General features: G+C 28.6%; 2 protein-coding genes across 5 annotated transcripts in view; one reads left to right on the top strand and one right to left on the bottom strand.

The window, feature by feature from the left end:
* The first annotated feature begins 607 nt into the window (after nt 1-607).
* Nucleotides 608-5205, top strand: LOC122718700 (branched-chain-amino-acid aminotransferase, cytosolic). 2 transcript variants are annotated; one of them, XM_043943963.1, is made up of 8 exons: nt 608-682; nt 754-965; nt 2463-2579; nt 2670-2879; nt 3120-3350; nt 4082-4391; nt 4481-4638; nt 4710-5205. In XM_043943963.1, the coding sequence occupies exons 2-8, from the start codon at nt 945-947 to the stop codon at nt 4899-4901; spliced, it is 1239 nt and encodes a 412-aa protein (XP_043799898.1). In that variant the 5' UTR covers nt 608-682; nt 754-944; the 3' UTR covers nt 4902-5205. The 2 variants fall into 2 exon arrangements, with proteins under 2 accessions (XP_043799898.1, XP_043799897.1); XM_043943962.1 differs by having other exon boundaries at nt 621-965.
* A 2906-nt stretch (nt 5206-8111) lies between these two features.
* LOC122718661 (A disintegrin and metalloproteinase with thrombospondin motifs 7-like) overlaps nt 8112-17486 on the bottom strand; it is an 83806-nt gene continuing 74431 nt past the window's right edge. For 2 of the 3 annotated variants that reach the window (XM_043943885.1, XM_043943887.1), the window contains exons 6-18: nt 16362-16708; nt 15079-15353; nt 12950-13096; nt 12640-12790; nt 12472-12561; nt 11664-11979; nt 11388-11515; nt 11053-11300; nt 10739-10856; nt 10346-10608; nt 9602-10113; nt 9190-9363; nt 8112-8485 (exon numbers count right to left, since the gene is read on the bottom strand). In XM_043943885.1, coding sequence (XP_043799820.1) covers nt 8334-8485; nt 9190-9363; nt 9602-10113; nt 10346-10608; nt 10739-10856; nt 11053-11300; nt 11388-11515; nt 11664-11979; nt 12472-12561; nt 12640-12790; nt 12950-13096; nt 15079-15353; nt 16362-16708 — 2921 coding nt within the window. In that variant the 3' untranslated portion in view covers nt 8112-8333. The remainder of the gene's footprint in view (nt 8486-9189; nt 9364-9601; nt 10114-10345; nt 10609-10738; nt 10857-11052; nt 11301-11387; nt 11516-11663; nt 11980-12471; nt 12562-12639; nt 12791-12949; nt 13097-15078; nt 15354-16361; nt 16709-17486) is intronic. The other variant, XM_043943886.1, reaches the window with a different exon arrangement.

Genomic DNA, 17486 nt, shown 5'->3' with positions numbered 1-17486 from the left:
AAACAAGTCACATTATCAAGTTGTTTTTAATAAATGCCCCCACTCATTATGCTTCACTAGAAGTTTTTCTCCCCTTTCTCAATCATGTAATATTTATGAATTTCATTTTTTACGTACGGGGTGTTCTATTCTATTCACAAATCTATTATTATTACGTAGACGATCATATTATTTTTTCGTGGAATTTTTATGAAAATGAAATCGAATTAAAACAAATATCTTGACATTGAAATAATCTTAAAATTTATCTTATTTCTTACTTAATAATTTTAGGTTAGATTAAATGTAATATATAAAAATAATTATACTTTTTAATGATCGAAATATTCATTAGCATACGCTTCTATTTGCAATATTTATTTCTTATAAACCGTATTTAATCATGAATATATTTTACTAAAAATAATATGTAAAAATGAGAAAGATTAGAAATTAATTCAATCGTATTGAATAGAAATTTCCTGATCACTGTATATGTTACATTATAATTATTATTATAGTATACATATATTAAATCGGCAAATCCCCTCTCTTTTATTCTCGAACACAGAGAGGGGGATTCTTTGCTTCTTTCTGACTCTTATGCCCCTTGCGCCAATAAATAAAATATTAACCGATATTAATTGCAGACATTATTCGAAGAATGTCCAAGGAATGCAAATACATAATTCGTGAATTAACAGTATAATATTTACATTTTTGAACAGTGAATATTTTGTGCCCGTATTAATTTTATTTTTTTTCTTTTTTTAGTTTTATTTTTCGATATTATCATTGCGATTTCAATTCTTCCGTTTCAAAAGGATAATAGAAACAATTATCTCAACATCTAGTTTATGAAGTGTTTATTCGTGTTTTTACGATCTCGCATAGTGTATTTTGTGCGTTAACAATTGTTCTAAAGAATTAAATATTTTCTGATTATTTACTATCTATCCATTACTATGGTTCAATTACGGCGCCAGGTACATTATATTTTTTATAAAATTTCTATTTTTTGATAAAAAATTTGTAAAAAAATTTTGTAAAATATTAATATGATAAATAATAATATGAATTGAAATTAAAATATTCTGAAAATATTATTATATCTTGCATAAGATTTAGTTGTTTACTCAGTCTGAATTTTTTATGGAATCTTTATAATTATCTCTTAGTTTCCGTGATGATGTAAGATTCTTACATACATATAAACATTGTTTAAAAAAATAAAAGGAAAAATATAAAAATATAAAAATAATTATATTAACAATAATTTTATTTATATAATTGTTAAATAAAATATAATTTAATATTTTTTGTTTTTTTGATTTTTAAAATTACGAGTTATAGATTTAAAATCAGCATAATGTTTTTATTATAATATCGTATTATTAATTTATCTACAATAAAAATATATTATATTAAAATTACATATTTATCAGAAATATAATTAACAGAATTAACAATTAACAGAAATTTATTTATAATTATCAGAAAATATTTTTGTAAACTTCAGTGATTCTTATATTTAATACTTGAATTTATGCTTTTTTATATTTTTTATATTTTTTTTGTATTTTCAAAATTATGAATTGTACAATTTTAATATGATAATTATAAACAATAATGTTTACAAAAATTGAAAACGTCTAATTATTTATCTGAATAAAACAAAATTTTATAAACTTATGATATTGGCGCATGCGTTCTTGAATGTTCAATGTGACATTTAGTGCGTTTGGTGCCACGTGCATCTACATAGAATATATTTTAAATGTTTTTGCTAATATAAGATTTAAATTTATTTTTAATTTAAATTTTCTATGCATTTTTTAAATTTGTAATAAATTATATAAAATTTAATAAATTAAAAATATTAATATATTTTGTTGTCTTAAGCTTATTATTGTATATTACTTCCGTTAACAATTTGTAAAAAAAATTAAGATAAGCATTTATCGTATTCATCGTAATGTATACGATAAATTATTTATAAATTTTAATACTTTCATCATATTAACTTCTCTTGTTTTTTCATACAATTTCATATAACTAGATATTTCATAATACCGATATAAATCGATAATTGAGATATATTATTATATAGTTTATATTATTATATTATATATTATTATAATTATAATTATATAATATATATATATTATTATAATTTTCAACATAGCGATTTTCAACAATATGCCAATGAAAAATTTAAATATTACATAATTTATAATTTTAAAAAAGAGAGTTTGTTTTTTACAAATATATATAATATTAATTTATTATACATATATTATAATATATTATAATATATTATATTTACAATATATTTACAATATATTATATTTATAATATTATAATATATTATATTTACAAATATATCATAATAATTTCATATGAACAAAAATATTTTTATTACTTTAATTATGTTAATACATGTATATATTAAGATTACTAAATTATAATAATTTTATATATAGATTTTGACTTATGGGAATTTTTTGAATCAACTTCAACTTCAACTTAATATTAAACGAAATTCATCATCTTTACAAATTAAAGATAAAAAAGTAATACAACCAGAACGTTTTTTTAGAGTATGTTTTTCTTCAAAAATATATTTATGTACTTTTATGTATAGCTTAAAATGATTATTTTAAATAACATTTATAAATTATGTTTTATAGTATACAGATTTATCAGTTCGTCTTGCGGGACCAGAACAATTACAACCAAAACCTGATGTTAGTGATTTAGCATTTGGTAAATATTTTACAGATCATATATTAAAAATATTTTATCATGAAACATTAGGAGGATGGCAAAGGCCAGAAATTGCTCCATTTGAAAATCTAGTTCTTCATCCAGCATCAAAAGTATTTCATTATGCTATAGAGGTAAATATAATTTCAATATTTAAAAAGTTTTCTATTTATTTCAGTTCTCCATTTATTTTAAATATTTATTTATTACATATATTTGATTTTTAATCTTCTAATATGTAATTTTTCTAATAGTATGTATTTAATATCTTTAAAAATTAAGTATTTGAATAACAATAAATTTTTATGATCAATATATGTCAACAATAAATTTTTATGATCAATATATGTTATATATATGTATTTTTATTTTAGTTGTTTGAAGGTTTAAAAGCTTACAGAGGAGTAGATGGTAAAATAAGAATATTTAGACCAGAATTAAATATGGAACGAATGAACAATTCCGCAATGAGAACTGGTTTACCTGTTTTCATTGGAGAGGAATTAATTAAATGTTTATGTAGATTAATTAGTATTGATCAAGAATGGGTACCTCATTCTACTGCTTCTAGTCTTTATATACGGCCAACAATGATAGGAATAGATGTAAGTATATATGTTTAAAAAAATAATTTTCACAAATACAAAATATACATTTGAAATAAATATATTAGTTTTGTAAATTTTAATATAATTTTAATCAGTTAAATGATAGGAATAATAATCATATCACTGATGTCACAGATGTCATAAAAACAAATATATAATATAAGCAATATATTTCACAATATTTAATGATAATACATGATAAATTGATGCTTAATGCTCTTTTGTTGAGGCAGGGCAATAAGATACAGTTACATTGAAAGCTATATTATAATGCATGCATTTAGTATTTTAAAAAGAAATAAGAAGTAATGATTAAAAATTAAGATTAATAGAATTAAATTACAATACCTTAAATTACAATACCTTAAATATTTTATATTTATTTTTTCATTCAATATTGTACATAAAGTATTCATTAAAATATATATCATTTTATCATTTTGTATGCTTTAATTTTATTTATAATTATATATTTATTTTTTATAATATGAAAACTACATTTATATTATATTTCATTTTATAAATTGAAATCAAAAAATTCGTCCATATTATCATTTATTATAAATGATGCAATGTTTTTATTAAAAATAATTCAAATAAAGAAATAATAATCAAAAATAAATATTTCAATATAAAAAATAATATAAATAATCAATTTTTATATAATAAATATCAATCATTATATAAAAAAATATTATTTGTATATTCATTTTTATATCTTTGTATAGCCTATCCTTGGCGTTACATCTTCAGGATCTGCTTTACTTTATGTTATTTTATCACCCGTGGGTTCTTATTTTAAAAAAACAAAAAAAGACATTGGGATATCTTTATTAGCTGATCCTCGATACACAAGAGCATGGCCAGGTGGTTGTGGTAATTATAAAGTAGGTAGCAATTATGGTCCTACAGTATATGTTCAAAAAGAAGCCATAGAAAAGGGTTTACAACAAGTACTATGGCTTTATGGAGATGATAATGAATTAACTGAAGCTGGAACTATGAATGTGTTTATATTCATTTTAAATGATGATGGCGGTGATTACATATATATTTTATTGCATTTAACTATTATATATATATTTTACCGAGAAATATTTTTAATTTTTATTGTTTTATCATTTTAGAGAAAGAATTAATAACACCACCATTGACAAGTGGTTTGATTCTTCCTGGAATTATAAGAAATTCTATTTTAACATTAAGTAAAAAATGGAATCAATTTAAAGTTAGTGAAAGAAAAATTTGTATGGACGAAATTTGTCAGTTACTTTCAGAAAACCGAGTAAGATTTTTTTTTAAATATTTACAATTGAAGTTTGATTGAATATCAAAAAAATCATAATTTTATTTTAGTTATTGGAAATATTTGGAACAGGAACAGCTTGTATAATTAGTCCAGTATCTTACATAGACTTTGTTGGACAATTATTATATATACCTACAATGGAACATTCTAATCCTGTTTACAAAATGCTTTTGAAGCATTTATCTGATATACAATATGGTGTTATACAAGATCACCCTTGGGCGATACCTATTGAATGAAAATAGAATAATTTATTACGATTATTTAGTAAATAATCGTAAATAAAAGTGATTTCATATCTATACTACAATTGAAAATAATGTAACTCTAGTAGTGATTTTATTGCTAGTTTTATATGAATATCATTTCTATTTATTTATATATATGATTTTTGATCAAAAGAGCTTTTAAAGCAACTTCTTTTAGAATTTAAAAGAAGCAAATATGTATTGAAAATTAATCTCAGGGAATAATTGTTTATTATCAAAAACAAAATAATTGTTAATTCTGAATTTTAAGAATTGATACGATGATTTGAGAGAGAGAGAGAGAGAGAGAGAGAGAGAGAGAGAGAGAGAGACAGAGAGAGAGACAGAGACAGAGAATATGTATAAAATTTGTTACATATTGAATGATAATTTTTGCTGAAAAGTGAGTTTTTCTATATAAAAATATAATCATATGATATATATTTCTTATATTATTTATTTTTTGTTTTGTGATTAGAATTATTTATTTAATGTTCTACCTCGTTATTTGAATAAAATATATATCTATTTTATATATATATTTTATACGTTATATATATAATATTTATAGAAATATATATTTTATTATATTTTGATATGATATATGTAAATTTATAAAATTTGTTAAAAAAATTGTTATCATATATATATATGATTATAATATGATTTTTTGTTTATATTTCATAATTTTTTATTTCATAATCATCATAATAATTTATATTTTATACAAAACCACATTTTACTACCATTATGTATTTCATTGATTTATTAAAATTGTTATATTAACATTTGTTAATTAAGATATACATGAAATTTATTTTTTTATAATTTTATTAAAACATTTTTTATTAAAATGTAATTTGGAATAAATAAACAAAAAAATTTATCATTCGATTTTACATTTAAGATTGTAAATTTAAGATTGTGAATTCCCTAGATTTTGATCACGTGAATCATCTCGTTCAATGAGCAATATTCAGCTAAAATACATTTCCCTAGATTTTGTACAAATTCTATATATTAATTAAAATTGTTTGTATTAATTCATTCATTTCGAAATTATTTTATTTAATGACTTAAAATCAAAATAATAGTTCTATATTAAATATTTTATGATATGTATAATTAATGTCTATCATTGACTAGTTCTTTTATGTATTTTAATATTTCCTAGACTTTTCTTTCTATATAGACGTATTCAGAATATATTGATTGATATTACAGATTTCATAAGATAAACGTTCTTTGGAAGTTCTTCGAAAAGAAAAAATATGTTCGTTGTTCAAAAAATAGCTAACAGAGCACCGTTAGCATTAAATCTATACAAAACTCAATGCAGAACAAGTTTTCTTGGTACACCTCCAAGAGTTAGAGTATCTTTTACTGTAAGTATTATTTTTCTAAAAGCACTTACGTAACAAATCAGTTATTTTGAGTATTATATTATAATATAGTAAATAATAAAGTAAATATAATATAATATATTATATTATTTTGATTTAATTATTTTTTATATAATTTTAATAGTTTTTAATTAAAATTCAAGGAATATCTTTATAAATTATATATATATAATATATAAATATTATATATATAATATATATATATATATTAATATTGAATTTAAGCACTAAGAATTATATAAAATTATAATTTTTAAAACGACGCAAATAAATTTTTAAATAAATATATTATATTTTTATAAAAAATTCATATTTTGACTCAAAAATATAAAAATATAAAAATATTCAATCAAGTCAATCAATAATTAAACATATTAATATAATTATCAATAATTAAATTTTGCATTTTATTGCTTCTTTTAAAAAAGCAAAATATATAAAAAAATTTTAAATTTATATTGGATAGCATTTAAATTGTAAAAGGATTTATCTTAAGATTTTATTATCATATATAATGTTAATTAATATATTGGTATATTAATAAAATATGATTTATACATAAGAATATGAAAAATATAATAAATAACTTAAAATTAATTTTAATAATGATTGTTTGATTATTTACATTATAAAGTATATGTTTAATATATTTTATATACATGTTCAATGTATGATATTAAAAATAGTAATAATTATGTTATAATAATTATGTTATAATTGAATGTTATAATTGAACTATTATTATTATAATATATTAGATTTAAAGTATTTAATTATTTAATATAATAATTTTATAATTAATAATAATTTTGTATTTATTACAGGAAAAGATGTTGCATGGTGTTGCACTTTATGTAGGATTAATGACGATTCCACTTTATATTGCATGTAATGTAAAAAATTATAATGCAGCTAAAGAATAAATAAATTTCTGCAGTTATATTTTTGTAAATTAAACAAGTATTGTAGAAAAATGTAATAACTATTATCATATATTTAAATTAAATATTCAAATAAATAAAGTAATCAAATTATAATTAATTTAATATATTTTTTATATTTGCATCATAAAGTACTGAACATTAAGTACTGTTTGAGGAATCATTGACTTACAAACATTTTGTTTGTAATTCAATGTTTGTTTGTTTTGTAATAAATATTTTTGATTTGTTAAAAATTGAATTTTTTTTTTATTTTTTGTTTTTTGCATTCTTTGTGTAAATGTATTACAATTACAGTCTTACATATATATATATATATATGTATATATATATATATATATATATGTAGTATTATAAAATATAAAATACATCAGATATAGATATATTACTAAAACGAATATAACAAAATATGAAAATTTACATTTTAATGAAGAAAATTTGATCATCTTTTTATTCTATTTGAAGAATTTATTCTATTTTAATATAATGATATTATAATGTACAAATATAAGTTTTTTTATTTTCATAAATTATGCTATCAAATATAATATTATATTATCAGCAAGGAAATAAAATATAAATTAAATAAAAATTTATATTTTTATCTATATGTAATTGAAAGATATCGAATTTCTATACAGATGTATTTGTACATTTTGCGAATTTTTTTAACTTTTATATTTGATAATTAAATTGCAAATACTACAAATTAAATTTATCTACAATAATGTAATATAATTAACTTTATTTGGAAATTTGATGAAAATGAGTAAAATTTATAAAATATTCAATTTCCAATAAAATCGCAATATCATTTACATATATTAAAATATTGTATTGTATAAGTGCACTTTTAATTCTCATTATACATTTTTTTTTCATTGTTATTTAAGTCACGTATAAAATTCAGCTATTTAGATTTATAATATATTGAATCTTTTTGTTTAAATCAACTATATTAGACATATATTTGCATAATTTCTCAATAAGCTTAGTCTTAAAGCAGACTTAGGACGGATCCTGTTTTAGCGGATAAAAAATGCAGAATTTAAAAATCGTAAGATTACGTTTTTGATTATTCAATCATCAAAGATGTGTCGTTTGTTATGACGACCGTGTCTTCGTTTCTTAAAACACGTAGCGCAACATTTATCCTGTACGATCAATGACACATCGCACATGCGTTTATATGACGCACACATTGAGATTGGCACTATAGTATCCTTGCACTCTGAAACAAAAATATATCTAAAATATATCTATAAATTCAACACTAGATGATTAAATTATTTTAATTAATCGATTGATATTAAATAATCAAATTTCTTTATTAATTTTTCTGGTATTCGCAAATATTACAGAAAAAAAAAAAAAATTTGAATATTAAAATTTTAAGAATAATTATATTATTGTAAAAATGAATTCATCCAAAGATATTTATTTAAAAATTAAAAAAAAAAGCTGGAAATTTCCCTTCTTTTGATCGTTTCATATTTCTAAGAAAAAAATATGATCTAGAATTATCGATATAACGTTAAATAACACAAAAAGTTTTCATATTAAATTTAATTAAAGTTAACGTATATTTTTATGCAATATTCTGCTTCTATTAATGCAAATCATAAAAATATAAGCACATTCATAGATAAATATAATCATGTGGATAATAATTAATAATAATAGAAAAAATCATAGAAAAAAAAAAAGAAAATATATATTGTATATATTGTATATTTCTAAAGAAGTATATCGTAAAACATTGAAAAGACATTAATTCACCATGTGCATACAACATGGTTAATGATCCATGAAAACTTTTTAGATATTCATTAAAAAAGGAAGAAAGTAAAAAAGAATAACAAAAGTTTTCACATATAAGTTCATGTGATCATGAATTTCTTTTAATAACCGATTTCTTCTGGCGTATGCAATTACCGGATTTATCGTTCGCACACTGCCGCCTGTGATAACAACGTCTCGTATCGATTGGTCTTCTCTCAGGATTGCAATCGTCGGACAGTAACTCCGTTATACGATCACGACACTCCACTTCTCTGCGTTTAACGCCGACTCTCAGCAGGCAGCTCGCATTACAGGATCCCCATCTTCCTGTAAGCATGCTCATAAAGATCAAGATTTTATGCGCTTAATCATCGGTCATAGGCATCTTTGGGAACGAGTCAGATTTCAAAAGGATATTATTAGAGATAAGCTCGAGCTATTATCATAATAGTATCGATGAGAGAATGCACGAATAATTGAGGTTATAAATTAATTTTTTCAGAAATGTATCGCAAAAGAGGGGAAATAATTTATTGCAAAATATATAGGGATATAATAAACTCACCGGTGATCCACCGTGCACCTTGACAAATTTCAACCGCGATTGGTTTATTTTCTGGATTGCACTCTCCTTGCTCCGAACAGGTCACCTTTCTAGTTCTCTTTCCATTCGTACAGTGACTCCATTTCGAGGAGATCCACTTCGACTTGGTATCATACATGGAATTACCTGGATTTTCGTCGACTACATTGTCGAATTCAAGGATCTCCGGCTCCTCGGTGGTAAGACCATCGACAATCGTGATACCGTTCTGATCATTCGAGCTCACGTTGTAGAAAGAGGCGTCCTTGTTGTCCGCGTAAACGATCAAGGGAGGTTCGGTCGAGCTGCAAGGAGGCAAATTGGGGCACGGGCTGACTTCTTCGGGTCTCACGTCACGATTACAGTCCCGATCGGGCAGAGCTAGATCAGATCTGTCAGGGCCCACTCCCGAAGAGACGCACATTACCGACCGTTTTCGAAGGGCACCTTCTCCGCAGGTCACTGGACACATTTGCCATGGACCGAACCACCATCTAATTTCATCGAAGTATATATTAGTATTATATATCATATATATTATATAGTATTATATTTATTAGTATTATATTTATATTATATATATATTATATAGTATATATAGTATTATATTTTATATATCTTTTTTCTTTTTTTTTCTTTTTTAAATAATCAATTCAAAATGCGATCGAACTTTGAATTTTCAATTTTTCTTTACCAAAAGATTCTCTCCAGGAGTTTTAATTTTACCTGGCCGGGCATGGATTCAGATTGCACTCCCGCAATTTTGTCTCCGGCTTCTCAATGCTCTCGCAAAAGTGCTCCTCGACGACCCCGCTCTTCTTTTCGTTACAGAACGGTTTCGACGTTTGCGTGCCGCCACCGCAAGTGGCCGTGCACAGTGACCAATCGGAAAATACCCACGAGTATTCCGGTGCCCGGTCGGGCTCCTTCTTCGGCACTGTGTACTCGTAACGGAGCCCGAAATTCCGATAATGTCCTCTTGAAATCAACTGAAATGACGATATTATTGAGAACGAGGAAAAAAAGTGGATGGAATTAGATAAGGAAAGGCTCGATGAAATAACGATAAAATGATCATGGTACGTGATTGTGAAGTGGTGATTAACATCGAATACGTACGTAGATTGCAATGTCCTCTTTGATGGGGCCAGGAATTCTGACCTTTTCTCTGTCCCGATCGCGCTCGTACAGAGCTGGAGTTCCAGCAACTTCGTATTCTCCTGCTAAAGTGATCTGCCTGTTCAATTGGGATGAAAATCATATTTCTAGATTGTAATATTGACATCTTTTATCTTTTTATCCTTTAACTCCTATATTATTTTATTTAGTTATTTAGTTTTGTACGAATTCGTGTAAATTATTATATCTTTATTATTTCTATATATCCATCTTTTCCAGATGTGGAATACATGTACAGATCTTCAACTACTTACCGTTTACCATTAAGAAAGTATTTGTCAGAGTTGGGCACTCCAATGCCAATATAATTTTTGCTGTTTCCAATCTCTTCGATTTTGATGTTCCTCGATCCATTGGGGACAATGATTACCTCCTTGTATCCTGGCCCGTCATTTTTGTCGTAAACACCGCCCGTGGTCTCGCATTGGGTCCCATCGCCATGACAGATTCCGCAACGATCTTCCGTAGCGTCCGAGTCGACCGTCCAATCGCAGCCAACTTTCTACAATATCGATTGCAATTTGAAAAATACGAGATAATATATCGGGAACGAAATTATAAAAAAAAAAATTCTCGTGATAAAACTGACTCGACAGATGCCTGCGATGCACATATCTCTGGTACCAACGTTGCACGGTGTACCGTCGAGAGCAGCTTCACCCCACGGGACAATCACGCTTTCCTCTGTGTCCGTGCAGTACAGTTCGCATGGCTCCGCTACAATTAAACACGATATTCATTCATCAGTATTTGTAAGATTGAATGGAGTATCGATTGATTCGTATATCGATCAAATTGACATCTTCGATATAACGATATATAAAGATAAGATTTTCTTTCATTTTCTTAAAAATCGATCGCTTACTCTGATCGAAATACGGCAGCCACGTATAATTTTTTCCTTTGTACTCTTTGTCGTCGTAATTACTGCACTGGACCGCTCTGAAGCTGGGCGTGCCCTCTGGGCATGGATCGGTATTGCAGATTTTGTAACGACGTCTCTCGCCGATGCAAAACTTCCCGCTGTGCGCCGGCTCCGGATGATCGCATTTACGCTCCACGATCGAGACTCCTGCCCCGCAGGTCCTCGAACACTCGCTCCAAGAGCCCCACTCGCCCCATCCTCCGTCGATCTGACGTGGTCTGTCCACGATCGGCACGCATTCTTGGTTTTGACACCACTGCAACGATGTTCCAGTGGTCGACAAAAAATTTTGTAGATATTATATTAGTCGTAATTTATATAAATTATATATATCAATATATTATATTATATAACACATCTTTAGAGGTGTTTCGATTCTAAAATTTGACATACTAGAAATATCCAATTGAATTCTTATTTATTATAAATTATTATTATTCAAGTTAGATGAAACAAGATTAATTTTATTAATTATTAATTTAATTTTTAATCGATATTTTTATATAAAATCAACTTTTTATTTTTGTTCCTAGAATCGAAAAATCCTCCAAAAATCTATTAACTTATTTAATAAATATTTAGCGACAATTTTAAAGTTCGAACAATCGATCAAAGGTATTTTTAAATTTCTCTTTGTATTTTTCTGTTAAAAAAAAAAATGAAAAAATTTTAATTCATTTTAATTTCGAATTAAGAAGTGTTTAATACGCGAAAGGCGGGAGAACGAACGAAAATCAGTGACTAGTACCATGTGTTTTCCACAGTGCGTCCCCGGGGCAGCCGGATGAAGCATCGTGGTGCAAGTCCCGTCGACGATGCACCATAATTTGGAACAGATCTGCGAACAAAATCACCAATCTCTATTCCACCGGTCTATTCATAATCGCCCCTTATTCGATTTACTTTTGTTCATCACCTCCTGCAAGGGAGAGCAAACCGAAGCCTCCCTGACACCGAACTGAAGCCTGCATTGGTGTTCCGCGTTATACATCGCCCCAGGAGGTAAATCTGGATACGAGTAATCGTTATCTGCCGGCTCGTCCTCCAAACACTCGCCTTTTCCTTGACTGTAGAAAAAAAAAAAATTTCTCTTTTCAAAAAACATTCTTCTCCTTTCGTAATTTTTATTATATTGCGCATGTTCAAAGTGTAAACTTTGCATAAGTTCGAATTACGAAATCGAAAAATTACTACTTGTCACGAGTTAAGATTCTTAAATTTCTTACTCCAAAAAATTAGTAATATCCCTTCTCGAGCATCTGGACCATGCGACGCCAATGGTGTCCACTTCGAAAGTTGGCGTCATCACGTGCAAGGTGTCGCCGTCCCTCTTGCTGCATCCGATCTTTTCCGTGTCGTGGTACATGCCGAAGCTGGACACGAAATCAAGCTCGTGAATCACGTCGTCGAGATCGAAACTACCTGCCATGCGAACGTATCTCGATTCGAGTTCCAAATGATACCAATTTCCAATAACCAATTATCTTGGCATTATTTCTTGATTTTTCATTCGACGAGAGAAATAATCGTGGAAATAATTTTAATCAGATTTAAAATTAACAATCTCTTCGAATAATAGATAGAAATTGTATATATGTGTATGTATATATATATACACACATTTATTTGTCTTCATCAACTTCAACTGGTGACTTTCCAAAACGTGACGCATCTTTAATGTCGAAATTGTTGGAATGAAATTTTGAAAACAAGTTTTGACACTGGCGTACTGTTAATACACCTTCTCCATAGACTTCGCATAACTTTTTTCTTGCTTGAACAATATTCTTATCTTTTCGGTAATAAAAAAATAAAATGTGCCGAAAATACTCTTTTTGCATTTTTGTTATTACACACGAAAAACATAACTGCACAGAATCAAACGAATTTTTCTTATAAATAAACTATGAAATACCAACTCTTAAAATATATAATAACAATACGGTTTAGAATGAAGTTGGCTGCCGTTCAGGTATACCGTTCAGGTAGCGACACTCGTGTGAAAAAACGAAATTACTTTCCAAACAACCTATAATATATATGTGTATATTTTAAAAATTGAATATAATTTACGGTCTTAATTTTATATTGATATATCTTTAAATAGTTTGACAAATTATTAAAAATATTCAATTTGTGAATTTCACTTGGTCTCGTTTAGATTTAAAGGGGATCGTAAGGGAAAGGTAAGAAGCGAAAATCAGCCGGCCAAGATAAATTCAAATAAGGTATAATCTTAAAACTATGCTATCTTGGTAAAAAGTTAGGCAAATCGAGGATACTTGGTCACCGAGAAATATGAAATACGTTTGGGGGTAATTGCCACGGGGTAAAAGAAGCTTGGCTAGGTTAAGTGCGCTTCTAAGGATCTAATAAAAAAGGTGCGATAAATTTCTCTGGATTACAGAAGTGGGTAATACTCGAGCATCGCGAAGATAATTCACTTCCACCGCTTACTTTTTCCCGGGAAATTTTCTTGGAAATTTAGGGACAAGTTTGTCCGCGACATCCCACTTATGAAATTTTAGCCTATAGCGGAAGCTCGTTTGTCTCGCATTTCGTTTCATAAGAACGAGTTAATGCTCGTTCTATATATTTACGTACGAATTCGTAATGAAAGAAAATTTGTTAAATTGTTTAAAATAATAGAAACGATTTATTTGTTCAAGATTTTCTTACATCTCGTATTATTGTAAAAATGTAAAAAAAAAGATCAAAATTTTAGAATGATTTCGACTTTTTAATTTAAAAAGTTTCAACGACAGTTTTTAATGCTTGCAATGTTATTTAAATTTTTAAAAATGTTCAATGTTTTAGATCAATAAAGATAAAAGAATTTTAATAAAGAATAAAAAAAATAGTTTCGCGTTATAAAAAATACTGTTAAACTTCACGATAAAGATACGAAATTCTATCCTATTTTTTCTTCTTTTTCTTTTTTCTTTTTTTAAATCTCGCAAACTCGAGAATAGAAGTAGTAGTAATATCGAGCAAATAGAGAGAACATTGTCGAATTTCATGGTACGAGATAAACGAGGTTCTATCTATCTGTTCTTTTTCTTTTTTCCTTCTCTCTCTTTTTTTTTTTTTTTTAATTTCAATTCAAGCATAGACTTCTAAAAACTGGACAATCTATGAAAAACCATTGTCAGAGAGCATTTTGTCAAACTTCATAGTACTTCATAGATAAAGAAGATTCCTACTTTTTTCTTTTTTTTCAAATTTCACAAACTCGAGGATCAAATCCACGCTATCAAGAAGTGGACAATCGTGGCCAAACACATTCGCTCGAAAACGGATTGTTTTCTCCTTCTTTCCTCCCCTTTCCCTCAGTTAAAAATCCGTTTCCACTCACTTGTGCCCCAATTCGTGGGTGATGGTGTGCGCGAGCGTGATCCCATTGTCCTCGTTGACGCTGCAGCTACGGTCCGGTTGGCACATGCCGGCTACGTGGGCCACTCCCAGAGTGCTGCACGGCGTGTTCGCCCTCGAGCATATATCCTCCCTCGTCACCAGAATCGCTACATCGTGGTGATTCGGATGGGAGTCGTCGGCCGGGTTCAATTTCTGTTGCCACTTGCAGAAATTGTACAGCGTCCTGTCCGCGTTCACCGTGATGTCGAGCCCTTGCTGGAAACAGACGTTTGCCCCTCCACGTGTCATAGATATATATACTATGTGTATATATGTATATATGTATATACGCGCTTTAGTCCAACGCTTTGTCCACTACGATACGAGTGTACGAGACGTGCCGCCAGATCTCGATGCTCGACACAACGGCCAGTTTCGCGCTTTTTTCGTGCCAAGCGATTCGAGCGATTAGAATTAGTTTCGAAACTGAATTCATTGAAAAGTCGAACGATAATTTTGCAAAGATTAATTTGCCTTTTGAATGATTGAAAAGAGTGTAAGGGATAGTCAAAGTTAAAGATGTTGGTATTTTTTGGTCTCGAAAGATCGTTATCTAAAATAAAAAAAGGAGAGATAAGAGAAAGAAGAATCTTTTTTAGACTGATTGAACAACATCTTTATCTTTGATATATATATATATATATAGTTAGTCAGAACAGTGTTCTATATTAGAATATTTAATTTTAATGAAAATTTGTGCGTGTACGTAAAGCATAATGGGCTACGGAATTTTTTTTTTACGACAGAATAATTGTAAAATTTCCCTCTATCTCCATTACGAATAAAGTTACTTCGATAAGTTATTTCAATAATTTATTAGTTTAAAACATAATAATAATCGGATATAATAATTATAATGCCAAAGCTTATTTAAATTATAATAGCTACAAACAAATATTATTCAAGCATTTTAATATAAGTTTAATATAACATAATTACTTGAAGCAACTTTATTCGAGATTTTTAACTAGTTACTTTTTCAACGATTTTTCAATGCCCAACTTATCGATTCAAAGCGATGTTCCGCTAATAAAAAAAATTGTTCCACGTAATTACAACCCATTATAATTTATTAACGCACTGTCTGGTATATAAAATTGCTTTCGACAAGCCTTATATTAATCGAATTCCAACATCCTATCCTATATTATTTAATTAAACCGGATAACACGACGGCAGATAGGATCATCGCCGTGCACCGCCGGGTTGTTGAACACAACGCACATCATCATTGGTGTGATTCGCACGTACTTCCGCGTCGTCCTCCTCGACGAGGATGATCCTGACCACAACGACGTTAATGAAATTCCCTATGGTTGGGTCCAGGTAGAGGGACGAAACCATGTTCATGATGGTGAGCAGATACGTCTCGACATCCCCGTCCTGATGGAAAGCCATCATCGTCGTGTCGGCGACAACTAGGGCCTCGACGTGACGGGGCCTGCTGATCGATCTCTTGGAACGCTGCCACCGCCTCGTCTGATGCTGCTTCCTTCGCCCGCGTCCTTGAACCTGCACCAGCCCAGGCTGCGTTTGCCACTCGAGCCGCGTTTCCGTGAGACGTCTCGGCTCTGCGAAACCCCCAATCCCCGCACCATGTTCGATTAGAAATTCCACGTTTTGGAGGGGAGGGGAGGGGAGGGGAGTTCGGTTGCGGTTTGATCCCAACGCGATGGATTATCGATGAACGTCAATCGAATGATTGATGTTCGAGACCTCGATCTCCCCCTCATCTACGATTCCCCGTGGAAGGTGTCGGATTTACAAATCAAATACGACGAAATTAAACAAATTCGTGAACGGGATAGGATTAAACACGTGTTTATATTATATTCGGTTGATAAAAGAGGAATGCTTACTTGAGGTTCCATTCCATACATAGAATTAATATGTAAGTGAATGTGAATGTTAGTTTCGTAGAATGTTAGTTTCCTTCCGTTCCTAGAAATAAAAGGAATATAAATAAATAAGGAAAATTAATTACATGCCACTATTAATATTATCGCGATGAATTGGCAAATTTTATCGGCCAATTATCGATCGAACAACTAATCTTTTCAAGAAGAAAGGAAGGAAGGAAGGAAGGAAGGAAGGAAGGAAGGAAGGAAGGAAGGAAGGAAGAAAAAATTTCTGGTCGAGGAAGAGGACGACGTGGCGGCGCAACCTCATCGATCTTCCTCGGTGATTCACTGTACGAAATTGCTATCCACGTGTCTCGACTCTATCTCGAGAAAGACGTACACGCGGCAGCCACGTAAGACCTGGTCCCTTAATTTATGCAGATTGCTCGATCGCAGAGGCGTGCAATTAAGATTTCGTTCGGTTCCTCCTCCGTATAGATCGGCCGTG

This window comes from Apis laboriosa, unplaced genomic scaffold, assembly GCF_014066325.1.
Source record: "Apis laboriosa isolate Shangri-la unplaced genomic scaffold, ASM1406632v1 scaffold68_cov148, whole genome shotgun sequence".
NCBI lineage: Eukaryota > Metazoa > Arthropoda > Insecta > Hymenoptera > Apidae > Apis > Apis laboriosa.
This window is presented reverse-complemented; position numbering and strand designations above follow the sequence as displayed.